Genomic DNA, 14,836 nt, shown 5'->3' with positions numbered 1-14,836 from the left:
ACCGGAAGTTTTTTTTTTTCATTTCTATTATTGTAAATACTGAATAAAATAGAACTTTTAACCCGATTTACTTACTCTCTCGAATGTTGTCCCAGTTCCACTGATCACTTCTGAAGAAAGGGTGATGTTTTATTTCTTCAACCCCATTTCTCCCAAGTCGCACATCCCTAAACAGCAATTAATCCAGAGTCACATTAGGAAAAATAACTGCTTTTGTTTTTTTTTAATTCTCACTTGTTCATAAGCAGCAATGAAACTTTCAGTAAAGATTGTCTGTGTTAACCACACTAATGGTCAAACAAAAACAAAATTTAAAAACCACCAACCACTAATCTGTAGTTTCTTATATAAAATTTACTGATTCTTAGCATGCACTCTCCCTGTGACTGCTAAAACGTCCAGAATCTGGAGTCTGCCACGTGGGGAGTAAAGCGAGAAAGCGAGCACTGAGGCAAAAACTAAGAAAAAACTAAAAACACATACAAAATCTCAACACCCTTGGGGGAAATAAAACTGCAGAGCTTTCGTGTCTGCCAAACCACATGACAGACCGTAAGACGCAAGTGAAGGAAGGTCTGACTTGCTGCACAGAACAGTTATTCAAAGCTGGACTAAAATAAATACTCTAAGAATTCCATCCTCTGCCCCACAACTAACCCTGACACGTCTCTTGCTGATATTTGCTGCGAGGTAAATCTTAAGTGCAACAAGAAACTTTTCGTTTGAACAGAGGAGTCTCTCTTGAAACTACGTAGAAGAACAGGACATAAAAACAATGCATGGAAAAGAAGCCATAAATCACAGGGTCAATGTTTAGTCCTCCTTTAAGTGCTTCAGCAGTGATCACGCAGCATCTGTTTCAAATAAATTTCTCGAGCCCTATGTTAAATATAAACAGGAAGAGGGACACACGTAGTAGAAGTCCACCTTACTACATTTACACTATTAAATTCTAATCATATTTTCTCTCTACCCTTCAGTTACTAAGGGTGAAAAATGCTGTTAAATAAAGCACATCCTTCCTGACCAACCACAGGCTTGCTCAGTAGAGCAAACAATCTCTCTTCGAATGCAAAACCCATTATAAGGCACTTTGTTTTCCTAATTCCTCCTTCTATAGCTGCCGGATGCCCTGCTCCGGCCAAGTTCAGGTGATCACAGGAAAGTATAAGAACGCATCATCAATCCAGAGTTAACTGTGCACCTACATTGTTCTTTTAAATCAGTGAAATTGAAGATTATCTCTGCTTTCTGAAAGTAAACAAAATGTAAGTGTTCAGGTCAAGAACAAGCTTACACAGCTTAATTTCAATAAGTGGCTTAGTTCCATCAAGGGAAACTTCTAGGTTTGTTTTTTTTTGTAGCCAAAACAATAACCTTGCAAGTTTGTTAGCTATATTTACCAATTAATGCAACAATGCAAATGAAAAAAAAATTCAGTAAATACATGCTTACTTTCAGAAAAGTATTTACTTCCACTTTTTTTAAGTAATGCCCGCATAGACATTGAACAAAACAATATTGTCCCTGCCTTGGAGGTTACGTATTACTTTCAGCCTTACAGGTTTGTTACTGCAATTGGAAGGATTTGTCCAGCAGCAACTATGATGTTAACAAGAGCTGTCATAATTGGTCATAGAAATAAAATAAAATACCTGGAAAAAACACCTCAAAAGAAAAACTAGAGAACAGGAGGTTTGGCAGAAGAGATTTGAACAGAGATCAGAAGAAGTATGAGAAGGAATTAATTTTTACAATGTACAATCCAAAATAAAAAACAGTGTCAGAACAGTATGTGCACTTACCTATCAGTTAAAAAGGCACAGATAAGGTTCTTTGCATGCTTAGAGATTTCCACATCATCAGGGAAATGCAATGAGTTCTTATGATCCATAATTTTACTATATGTTCCTACTAGTGAGTCTGCATAAAAAGGAGTATCGCCTGAAAATAAAATAGTAAACTGGCTGTGATTTTACATCATGTTTAAGTTATGTGAGTTGAATAAGACAGAAGAGATAATGAAAAGTCTACAAGCAGTTTACCTATCAGAGTCTTTTATTAAGAAAGAAAAAAATTGGACATGCAGTGTACAAATAATGTATGCTAATAAAAATATTCCTTCCTTAAAATGTCTGTGTTAGAAACTACACCATTTTCCATCCTGTCTATCCCTACCAAAATTTTGCCAGGTGAATTACATCTTTTGTTCTGCTTTAAGCTCTCAATATATTTTTTAATTTACATAATGGCCGACACCCAAAAGAATCAATCTTTAAACATTCCAAGGGTAAAATGGACCAAAACTCATTAAAGACTTGCTCATGCACATTTGTTGGAAGGAATCCACCAAAGCTCTCTGAACACCATTTCAGAGGCACACAGGTCTATCCTCCCTAAGGCATGACAGCTCTGAGCATGAGCCTTCCCAGTGTGTTACCACACTGTTAAACCTGTATTAATAAATCTTGTTGACTGACAAATTACATCAGCTTGAATGCCCATATTAACATGGCAGGTGGCTTTAAAAATGACAGACTTTTCTCACCCAGAGGTTTCCAGCCCAGGCAGTAGTTAAAGATATTTGCAAAGGAACTGGAATTAAGAAAGGTAAAAGAGGGGCAAGTGAAAAGAATAGGCTGTGATAGAGGCAACTGACAGTCAAATAAACTGGCAACATTCTTAACATACAAATGGTTTGGGTCTGTAATCGAGAAGCTGCAGCTTTCACAGGAATCCTTTCTCGCAACTAATCCATAGGTTTAATAGAGAAGGTGAACAATCAGTCACGTGAGCCAGGCTCTTTGCTCAGTTCTGGTGGGCTGCATGCAGGCAGGAATCACCCAGCATCGCAGGCTGCAGCCTTCCAACAAGGAACTGAGCATCTCAAAAGCCACAAAATGAAAAAATATACAAACAAACCATTGGACAACGACCACTCTGCTTTTGACAGAACAATCCTAACTTTTGTATCTCTTTCTGTCATTTTATAGAAAAATAAGAAAGTAGTACACACCAGCTTGAGCTTAACCTCTGGACTTTTAGTAAATTTATTAGGTTGCCATACCACTGCATTGCAGGTGGGAATCACTGATATTTGCTGCTGCCTCCCTCTTTCCCAACCTTCCTCTTCCATCTTGGAAACAGCTTTGATTTTGGCAACATGTCAAAACTATTTTATGTCACTGAACTAAAGTTAGGATTCATCCTGTGACCAACATTTTATGGTTTAGTTAAGCACACAATAAAATTTTTGTTTTCTTAATAAAATTACCATTTTCATTAGTTCTGTGGCACTATCAAAACTAGAATAACAAAACAGTTTCTGTGCTTTCTTGGAAGTGCAAAGTTTTAGAAGACGATAGCCAGAATCTGATATATGAGCATAGATAAAAATAGGTACTTTCTACCAATATGTGGGGAATATGGAGAAATTAAGTAATATTTTCCTCCTAGATACAAGGCAGGAAAAAAAGAGGCTCTGAAATGCTGAAAAAACATTCTGGACAGCTATGCCCAATATTTTAAGAACTGAATAATTTTATTTACTGCTAAAATTGCTCATGAGAGACTATTAACTATAAACCACACATTCTTAAAGTCAACATGCTGTAATTCTGTAAGAATTGGAAAATAGTAATAGCATCATATGTTAAAGCGTATTTCCTGTCTCAGCATACCAGAAACATCAAATCTGCAATATTCCCAGAAAATGCTGATTTTTAATAATTGTATGCTCAATTCCATCCTTCCATAATCAGCATTTTGCTCCCAGATTATCATAGTGATCCTCGCTATATTTTAAGATACAGATGACTCATCTCCTGAACAGATTATATTCTATGTTCGTTGCCATAGCAGTCCAGTGTATTTTAACAGAAAATCTTGACTCAAGCACAAAAGAAAGAATCGCGAGATACTTCCCCGCTTTGACCTAACACAAGACACTGTGCTATGGAAAAGGAGGAGAAAAGAAATGAACAGGCCTGCCCTTGCCATTCCTCTGGTCTCCTGTGTCTCTGCAAACTCGATCCTGCCTAAGGTGGCACGATGTGGTGAGGTAGCTGACCACAGTTAAAACTATTCTAAGAATTAGTGTTAAGCTGAACTGAGTCAGGGAACTCATCACTGAGCAAGCATGCAAACAGCTGTCACAGCACCAGAATGACAGAGAGCAAAGAGAACAGCAATGAGCCACAGCATCAGCCAGAAGCCAGAAGCTGTCAGTGAGGTACGAGCAGCCTCCATGCACCAAAATGCAGCTAAAGGCACAGGGAAGACTGAATTATAGTCTCATTAGCAGAAGAAATCATTACTTACCAACTAACATCTCAAAAAGGAAAACCCCTACAGACCACCAGTCACATTCCCGTCCATAATAGCCGTCACCCCCCTGCGATTTCAAGACTTCGGGCGAGATGTAGTCGGGAGTCCCCACGGCTGTGTCGCAGCGCACCATTCCTGTCTGGGCAACAGCAACAACACAAACAGCTCAGCTCAAGGGCCTTCTGAGCACCTCTCTAACCAATTCCTCTGTTAGCAGGACAGAAAACCATCAAAAAGATAGCCTAAAATACTTGGTTTGAGGAGTGTGTTTTAAAGACTAATTATAATTCAAGAAGCAATATGGACTGAAATGACATTTCTTGGTAATGTGGTTACCCACGCCTACTCTGTAGTGATTTCTCTTGATTTCATCTTCTCAAAATTCACCAATTTTATTATTTTTACCATTGGTTTTAATATGAAGGTACACAGTGTATCAGACTGCTCCTTTTCTCATTGAATTCAGGGACAAAGTTTAGAATAATTTTGACAAGTTATGAATTCTAGGCCCTACAAAGCAGATACATAATAATTCTGTCTAATTCAGCCAATAAATCAAATTATAGGTAAATTTTTATATGTGCTTTGTTTTTGCTTATATATAGAAAGAAGAATAAAAGGCAAAGCTATTTTTAAAGAATAGCAAAGCTTTATTTTTTTATTAACATATTACCACAATTGTATCCATGAAATGATTCCTCACACTCTGCTTCACACTGAGAAACCAAAAATGTAGGGACTGAGTGATTCAGAAGCATCAATCAGCTCTGCCATCTTTCTGAATCAGTTATAAGTCTTGTTTCCTTTAATAAAATTCACTGAATTCACTCCTGAGACCAGATAGATGAATGAAATTAAATCCTGGATGAAGTTAGAGAAGTACCAAAAAATAAACTCATCTTTTATCCCGTTTCCTAATCTGAAGTTTTATCTAAACCATAAGGTTTTTTGTGCATTTTTCCATCAGCATGAATGGCTAAATAAATTAATTTTGAATATTAATACAAAATATTAGTAGCAACAACTAAGTTCAAAATACATATTTAAATAAGAGAACCATTCGAATTTGGAATTGTACTGATACACAAAATTTAGACACGACATTACAATATTCTTTCTCATATACAATATGAACTGTGAAAAGCTTTTATTTCTGTACTAAAACAGAATCCAGAAAGTCATGAACCAGTAGGCAAAAACTAAAGGGATGACTACATACTGTAAAGACCTATGGAATACTTCAAATGTCCTCCTGGCAAATGCCTATCTTCTATGATTCCATGCTAAAACTAAAACCTAAAGAAATTTTAACTTCTCACTTCCAGAATGAAGAGCAGGTAAACTTCTGCATTCTATATTGGATGAGATAGCATATAGCTTATTCATTCTGGGATAAGAAAATGAAATTAGCTGTTTCCAGAAGATCTATTGCATTCATTGGACAAAGAAAAATTCAGGCAAACACATTTTAACACTGCAAAATAAACTAAAGCTCAAAGACTACAGGAATCTAAAGCTGAGAGGATTTGAAAATGGATCTAACACACGGCAAGGAACCACTATTTGAATATCCTGCTTGTCACAACACTCTGTGCACTAACCTGCATGACTTCTCTGAGGCTTAAGCCTCTCTTTGCTTTGAGCACCGGAGGAATTGCTCTAGGGTTATGCGGTTCTACTCATTCAGTAGGACTAGGGCAATTTAATGAGGCTCCAACACTGGTGTGTGTCTATCTCTTCCTTATCCAAACACAAAATTACAACAGGGGAAAGTCTAAATTTTTGCTCAGTCAAGTCTGGTTGAAACCACCTGAATCCCTCCCTGGGTAAGGAGATTCTTTAAAAACAAAGTCACCAAAACAGTTCTGAAAGAGTTCTCTGAAGTCTGCAGGTTCAATCACAGCCTTTCCACTTTGACACCAAAGCACTTAATAACACCCTATTTCTCATCCCTCTATAACTAATATACCAAAGCAAGAATACTTTTTAATATGTTACACATGTTGATATTTTCTGAGGTCTTAAACAAACAAAGTAAAGGCTGTGCCAAAACCTAGCCAAACCTACACCAGTCTGATGGCTGCTATGCAGCAAAAGGGGAAGTATTTTCAAAAATGTTACAGATGCTAAAAAACTCCATGCACTAACACTTTACGTTTTCAGGCAAGATGCCAAAGAATTGAACAGTAGAACAAAAAAATACTTCTACAGTAAGAGAAGCCTTTGCATGTTAACCCCAGGCTCAATGGGCTGTAGCTCTCTGAAGCACATGAAGCTGGTTCTTATTCCCCATAAAACTCTTTACCTTCTGTCTCAGGAACTAACCTAGAAATGCATTTACAGATCACAGAACAACCTGGCTTGGAAGGGACCTGAAAGATCCACTGACTCAACCAGTCATGGGAAAAGGAGCTGATAAAAGATTATCTAGCACACTGTGGGACCGCATTACAAAATTGGGATTCTACCAAGATCCTCAGGAGATTGGCCCATTATCACATGAATATGAAATTCTCAGATTTCTGTTCTGCTCATTTACACACTTCCTCTTTCAAAGAACTTGGGTGTTGCTCTGTATGTATTTTAAAGTAGTGGATACCTTTAATACCACAGTCAGACTGTGATCTCTAGCATCAAAGTTGGGTAAACAGGGACATGCTCTCTGTCCAATACAGAGCACCTTGGCAGTCCCTGCATTCTGAAGAGACTTAAATGGTGCTGCTTTCTCTGGGCAATGTGTTATTCCTGTGTTTCAAACACCAAGCCTCTATGCTTGAGTAGCATAATTACTATAACAGTTGACATGCAAAGCTTCCTGTGAGGAGTCTCAGGCCAGTGTTTTACCTGAAACTTTTCTCATCACCTCAAAAGATCATGGTGGACCTTGGAACTCATCTCCTGCGGATATGTGAGAGATGTACAGTGCACAATCTTAAAAAATAGGCTGTCCAGGAGACATAGCAATGTTCTTGCAGCTCCTGACAACTTGGGAGGTGAGGGTGTTGTGTTTCCCAGCATCATTCCACATCATTATATTGCTGTAGACAAAGCAATTCAGGTTTCATCTTCAGGAGGATCTCCATCAAACCTGAAGGACTTGCTGTCTTGAACCAAGGCTGACAATCAGGCTTTCACTCCCTCAGGAAGTTCCTTCCAGTAAACAAGAGCTGGAGGGTGTTTGTGTGGAAACATGAGGACCGCACTCATCAGGTGTTAACAGCAGACAATGCACCGAGGCAGGAAGGATCCAGCAGAGTCCTCTTCACTGGACAAGCTTCTTTCAGTGAGAAAGAAGCTGAGTTCCAAAAAGAGGAAAACACTGCTTCTTTCAGCTGAAATGCCCGGGCTGAGGCAATAATCCCAAGGATCAAACATCCCTTCTTTTGGTCACATCTTTTTCAACAGATATCCTCTGAATCCGTGCTCTGCCGAAAGCTGGGTTAGCAGAGGAGAGTGCTGTGCATGGCAACACTGGCAGCTCCTGGCCCTGCGATACCTACCAAAGGCTGCTGCTGTTTCATTTCTTACACAACACCTGAGGATTAGAGAGACTGGTGAACCCTGCCCTGGTCTACCTAATATACCGAAATACCAGAAAAGGGAACCAGGAATCCTAGTAAATTTTTGAGTCTAATGCCATTCTTTATTCAAAAACAGAAATACTTGCTTTGATGCAGATTTTAAATCAGACAATTAATTTTAAAAAGCCAAGACAAACAATGAAAAACAACACCACAAACCCCCAATTATCACAACTGAGTTACAAAAACAGAACAGTCCCTTTTATGCTGGGAAAGATCGCTAAAACAATTAGCAACTCTTTTCGCAAAATGGTAAGGAGAAACTCTGCTGCAAATGTCTGTTCTGGCCTGGCTTGGCTGACTTAAGCAAACACTGAACACAATTCCACAGCAAAGGTCAGAAAAATCCCTCAACAAATTGCAGCAAAATTTTCCTGGGTTTTCAACAGCATAAGGAAGATGCTAATGCTCACAACTGCTAAAAGAGATCCAAATCCAAAAAATAAATAGGTATTGGGTAAGCATATATTTTTTATAAATCAGTCTGCCAACACCAATATTATATTTACACAGCTGGGATGTCTTCATGTTTTGTAAGAAGTAGCATGAAATTTGGAGACAACCCAGAACCTCTCAACTTCTAAAAGCTTCCGCAGAAAGCTTCTCAAACTTCTAAAGCTTCCTGTACAAAAAATTTTTGCCATTCCACTGACTGTGAGAAACACAAAGAACTTAAAATGCAATCCTTTAAAAAATTAACTTCTCTAGGAGATCACTGGTCCATTGATGATGCCTGGTCTAAAGTGGAGCTCACTGTAACTTTATGAGGAACACAGATGCATTTGTCACATTTACAGTATCATCATAAAAGGTATAGGTCCACCATTTCTGGGACCCCTAAAATAGCACAGAGGATCACCTTTTGTTGGTAGATTTATATTGTGAGTTTTTTGTTGTCATATCCAACAAACAACTGCTCTTTTAAGACATTACAATGTTAATTAAGAGACCAAGTATTACTTTTGATTTTTTTCAATTAAAGTAAATGCTGTCCTCTAAAATACAGGAAAGTAAATTAAAAAAATGGAGAGACATATTATCTCTGCCTTTAGACTAACAACTACAACATCACCAAAACTGAATAGACTGAACTTCAATAAACAGCTAGAGTTAGATGATGATGAAATCAATATATTTTCATGTGAAAAAACCCCACCCTGAACAAACACAGTACTTCTGGATACTGCCGAAGAGACATTAACTTAAAGATGCAAATGCAAATTAAGTAGATAGCAGAAATTATATCAAGCACTGCCTAAACAATACAGAAAAAAACCGCAAAACATAAAAGCAAGTAAGCTTAAAAGGATCACCCTTGCCAAGACTACTGCAGAAAACTATCAAAGACCAGGTAAATTATAACACACATTCATATACAGGTTTTTTTTAAATATGTTATAATCTTACAGTTTTTCATAGGAAGAATAGTTATATTTTTTCATAGGAAGAGTATATTCTGTAAATTGCAGCACAACACTGTCTGTCAGGCAAGGGTGTAAACTACAAAAGGTTTGTTTTTTTTTACTTTCAAGTTTTTTAATAATATATAAAGTACCCTGTTAAAAATATTCTTATACAAACTCATTATAAAATTGTATTTGCCTGGACAATTAAATAATTTTAATTGACATCTTGCAATCCTGACAAATAACTAACATATTTTGATCAATATATTACATATCACTGCTGCTGTACTGTGACCTCATTGGAATGACCACTAGAGGATGCTATGAGAACAATTAGATACAGGAAAAACACACATGGAATGTATCTTGCCAATAAAATAATTTCATTTACAAAAAAAGTCAGCTTATGAACTGTTCCAAGATTATTAATGCTGAAACTAAGAGTTATCTTAGAGCTTTTCAAACATTTGGCAAAAAAAAAAAAAAGTGCCTTAGAAATTCATAAAGACACATGCTTTCAAAAAGAGCAAAGAATAAGTTTACATCCTTCTTCCGTGTGAAAGTACAGTTTATAACAGAAAAGGTTACACTATTTAAAGTACTCTTATATTTAAAAATAGGAAACAGAATCAGCTTTCTAACCAAGTAGATCATTAGATGAATATTCCTTTGGGTATTATACTTCATAAGAAAATAACCTCAGATGTAGATGTAAGTTAGAATGACAGTTTAATAGATGGTAAATTATTCAGTTGCGTACTTACTTCATCCATTTTCATGCAAGTGCCAAAATCTGCCAGCTTCAGATGCCCATACTTATCTAAAAGCATATTGTCAGGCTTCACATCTCTGTGTATCAAGCCCATGGAGTGAATGGCATCAAGAGCAAGAACAACTTCAGCTGTGTAGAACTTGGCCCATTTCTCAGGCACATCGTAATTGCTCATAAGGTTTACAAGATCTCCGCCTGGCATGTATTCCATTACCATGTACAAATACTTGTCATCTTGAAAGGCACAAAATAGCTGCAATGTTAGGAAAAAAGGAAAGGAAAAAAAATGCAATTACTTTTCAGACAGCTAGGGAAAGGAATAAAGCCCTTTATCTTGAAGTTTCGTTGAACCTTAGAATACGTTTTCAAGATTACTTTTAATATGCATAAAATACACATTTTTCTATTAATTATTAAAGTACCTTGAAATTTACCGAACTTCAGAAACCCCTCATTAAAATTTTTGAGAAAGTAAAAAAATATTTCCTGATTATTTTAATACTATAGGTATCCATCCATCCATCTATCGATCTATCTATCTATCTATCTATCTATCTATCTATCTATCTCTCTATCTCTCTATCTCTCTATCTATCATCCATCTATCGATCTATCTATCTCTCTCTCTCTCTCTCTCTCTCCCCCCCTCCATGTTTGCTGGCATTAAGAAGTATCACTGAGTTAAAATGCAAAGTATCAAATCTGCAACAGGGAGCATCATGTTCTGATTTGAAAATAGCTCAACAGCGAGCAGCATCCTAGACTGTTTCCAAATTTTCTATATTCCTTATCTCTATACATATTTGCAAAGTCACTGCTGACTTTGTCCTAAATCAACACATATTGAAATAAGAAATAAAAATAAAATGTTCCTGAAGAAAACTAACACAATACAAAGAAACTGCCCTTAACAATAAGACACTAGTCTAGTGTAAGTGGCAGTCAGTATGTTTCCTACTGGCATGATAGTGAAAGTAAATTCAGTCTCTTTAAAATGCACTTCAGACCTAGATTGCTGAAGTTTTAGAGATTCCACTTGGTTATCACCAGCTCTGAAAATAGCCCAGTCCAGCAAAAAGCATTACAACCAAATGTTCAGTGACTGTTGTGAAAAAGTTTCTGAAAGTCTTACCTTATTTCTCAGGGAATACTGCCTTACCTTAAAAACTAAAATCATCCACATCTCTAAATTACACACAAAATTAAAAGGCAATTAAAAATTAGGATTTGTGGAAAGGATGAAGTCAGAATCAGGGAAGCTGTGGAGGATGAGGAACCATGAAAGGCAGGTATGTTATTATGGAGATTTGACCTTCAGATTAAAATTACTTGTATTAGTGACAGAAGACCTAGATTAGAAATATATATTTTAATACATTTGTGCTGCACTATATTTGTTTGCACAAATGGATAATATATCCAATATATAGTACAATAATGGATTCCGTCATTAAAATCCAAATGAGGATTTAAAATAATCTCTATTTTGTCACATGTAGAGATATTAATATAATAATAAATAACAGCACTATGTCTTTATACAGCACTTTTGTTATTGCCCTCAAGGGATTTAGTAAAAAAAATTAAAACTATCTAGGGCTCTTGTTTCATTTATTTTTCACATTAAAAACTAGACAGAGAGAAGCAGCGTGATCTGTCCCAGTTTCTAGACCAGAACAGGACCGACATTTTCTTCAAACCAGCTCAATGTCCTACCCCACTGGACGACATCACCTAAACATATCACACTAATACACTTAATCACAGAAGGTACAATTGCAACTACACTTTAGTTCATCTGCTATTTACAAATACAGACACACATTCATATCCTGCTTGTGACTGTTTCCTTTGAAAATCCACGTCATGCATTTCTCGTTACTTTCAACTTCATGTGAGAAAGTTCCTGACAATTACTGTTACTAGAACAAAGAACTAAATAAAAAGAAATCATCTATTTGTTTAAGTATTTCTGCAGAGGATAGGCAAGAGCACAAAACGTGCTCAAAGAGCAAACCATCTTTGTACACCTGAGGTAAAGTGTTATTAAAAATATACGGAAAGCCTAAAGTCACTCTTATCAAATATATAGAAGCATAGAAATATATATGAGAGCATTTAAATTAATTATAAGGACTAACAATTTCTCCAAGCACACGCTTTCGCTACTCCTTTTGTTAATTGGTGCAATTTACCAGTTACAACAAATGGCAATAATCAGTACTGATTGTTCCCAAAGGCATAATTCACATTACAGCATCTTGATGACACGTGTCACGAGGCAGCTGAGAGTGACAGTGTCCAAGACCAGAGGAAGAAGTCAGCTCTCTGTTACTGGACATGCCCAAGGCTGATGTGACCTCAGAACTGACCCCTACAAGAAGATGGTTTCAAGGAAACCACTGCTACAGTCCCTGTCTTGCAGGAGACCAGGACTGCACACTCATCCATATATCAAACTGCAGCTGAAAAGACAGTGGCTATTTAAAGCACTCTTAATACCAATTGCCTGTGATCAATTGACTGTATCATGAGGAAAGACTGGAAATGCCAACCACATTTGTTTCTACATTCCTATACAGAATTTTCCATAGTTGGAAAGATAACTTCCCTATTATTCCAAATAATTATGTAGGCATTTCAAAAATCAGTTTAATTCTGTTTTATGATACATTTGTAGCAACTAAAATGCAAATTAATCTACTTTTTAACACAGCCAAATATACAAAACTTAGTGAAATTGCTGTAAAAATGTATTTTTTAAAAGTAAAAATCTGAACCTAAACCTTGTTTTGAGTTTCAAGGTAAATTCAAAACCAGCTCAAGACTGGGAAGTATTTATGGCCTCAGCATCATTACTGTTGCTGTTGTTGTTAATATTTTACTTTTACACATCCTCCTTACCTGAACCACCCATGGGCTGTTGGCAAAGGCCATGATATCTCTTTCTTCCCAGAAAAAGGCAGAATCTGATCTTTTGATCATTTCAAATTTACTAAGGAGCTTCATTGCATAAACCTTCTGTGTCATTTTATGGCGAACCTGTTGGTTGAGAAAGAAGAGAATAAACCTTTTTAAAAATGCCTGTTAAAATCTGAGTTCCAGCATAGTATGTTTCTGCTATATGCAAACTGCTTTATGGGATGTCATGCCTCCAGGTCTTCATACACCCAATTTTCTACTCAGTAAGGATTTGACAACTTCCAAACCTCAAAAGAAAAGCTTAACAGCTGCTCAAAAAAACCCACCATAGCAGGAAATAAAGTTTAACTTTGCTTTTAGTTTCTTATTCTGAAAACTGTCTAGCCATTGAATCCATCCATGTTAGAAACTGGGCAAGCAGTCTGCTTCAACCTCTGCCAATTTTATTTTACACCAAAACATGATTGTTCCTATTTATTTTCCTAAACAGTTCCTAAATTCACTTTAAATGGTGCAAAATTAATACAATAAATCCCATTGGAAAACTGTAATTAAACCTTTTATTACAAAATATGAAAACATTTCTGAAAACTTCATCTGAATTCAGACATGAAACCAAATCCTTAAATTGCACGTTGCCAGCATTACTCAGCTAATTAATCATGTGACATGCTATTTTATGAAAAAACTATTAAAGGAACAGGTTTTTCACATTTTTGAGTGTTTCTTAAAGAAATCAAGGTGAGAAGTATTCAGCTGTAAGAAGACTGAGTCATCAGGACCCTAAGTTTCTGCCTATTCCTTCCTGTTAAAATAAAAAATCCAGAAAATGAAGTGATGAATTTCTGGTTCATTTAAAACCTCTAGTTTTTTACATATCTAATAAATAAAACAGATCTCCTAACTTCTTAGTTTTGCACAACATCTGAGTTTAATTATGCTACATGAAAGAATGTTTAATGGGCTTTTCTGAACAGCTGTAGATGCAGGTCCATGACACCTGCAGAGCAAAGCTTCAGAGAGGCACCTATTTGGTCTACAGATCTGGGAGCATCAGTCTCCTGCTCCTGAGGAGCTGCAAAAATTAATACTGCTGAAGGAACAAAAGAAGCATCAGGTGGAGGGGTAAACTTGGAAAAAACAAGAACATGAACAAGAAAGAGGAGTATTGAAGGAGTTGCCGTTCTTGAAATTGGGGCTTTTTGCCTTCAAGATATAGGTGCAAAGGTTTTATTATTAGTATCTTGCATAGTTTAACACTAAGAAATTAGATCAAAAAACCTCCAACCTAACACCAGAACAGAAACATGGTATCTACGTGCATTAACAACTCTAAGCATATTTTAGGACATTATTTAGTCAGCTAGTGAAGATGTCCTAAAACAGTATTTTTAAAACTAACTTCTTCCCGCTTACTAATCCCAAATGGGATAATTTACAAAGATTTGGTGGACACAAGAAACTGTACTCCCTTAAGTAGATCTTTTGTAATCCTGCCCAAAAGCAGAAGAAACACAAAGACCAGAAACCTCAAAAAGATATTGTTCAATTGAAGATGCATTTTCTGTGAAACTTCACATGGAAGCTCTGCAATATATTTAGTAGTTTACAATTCCTAAAGTCACTGTGTACTCTTGCCTAGGAGCTGCATGCATTTAGAAAAACAACTGTCTCCCATGACTTGGGGAAAAAAAATCTTGGAAGTCATCACAGCCTGAAGGAAGCTCATATACAGCAGAAACAAAGTAAAGAGGGGTGGGGGGCCCAATATCAGTCTGTACACCTGTCTAAATAAGGCCAATAGGTTATTGGCTAATGATTTCTTGGGA

General features: G+C 36.6%; 1 protein-coding gene across 3 annotated transcripts in view; it reads right to left on the bottom strand.

The window, feature by feature from the left end:
• Positions 1-14,836, bottom strand: part of ROCK2 (Rho associated coiled-coil containing protein kinase 2) — a 94,635-nt gene that overhangs the window by 26,162 nt on the left and 53,637 nt on the right. For all 3 annotated transcript variants that reach the window (XM_084203246.1, XM_084203247.1, XM_084203248.1), the window contains exons 4-8: positions 12,990-13,127; positions 10,078-10,338; positions 4,321-4,465; positions 1,806-1,944; positions 76-167 (exon numbers count right to left, since the gene is read on the bottom strand). In XM_084203246.1, the coding sequence (XP_084059372.1) occupies positions 76-167; positions 1,806-1,944; positions 4,321-4,465; positions 10,078-10,338; positions 12,990-13,127 (775 nt within the window). The remainder of the gene's footprint in view (positions 1-75; positions 168-1,805; positions 1,945-4,320; positions 4,466-10,077; positions 10,339-12,989; positions 13,128-14,836) is intronic.

Source organism: Fringilla coelebs, assembly GCF_963513975.1.
Source record: "Fringilla coelebs genome assembly, chromosome: 3".
Classification (NCBI taxonomy): Eukaryota; Metazoa; Chordata; class Aves; order Passeriformes; family Fringillidae; genus Fringilla; species Fringilla coelebs.
This window is presented reverse-complemented; position numbering and strand designations above follow the sequence as displayed.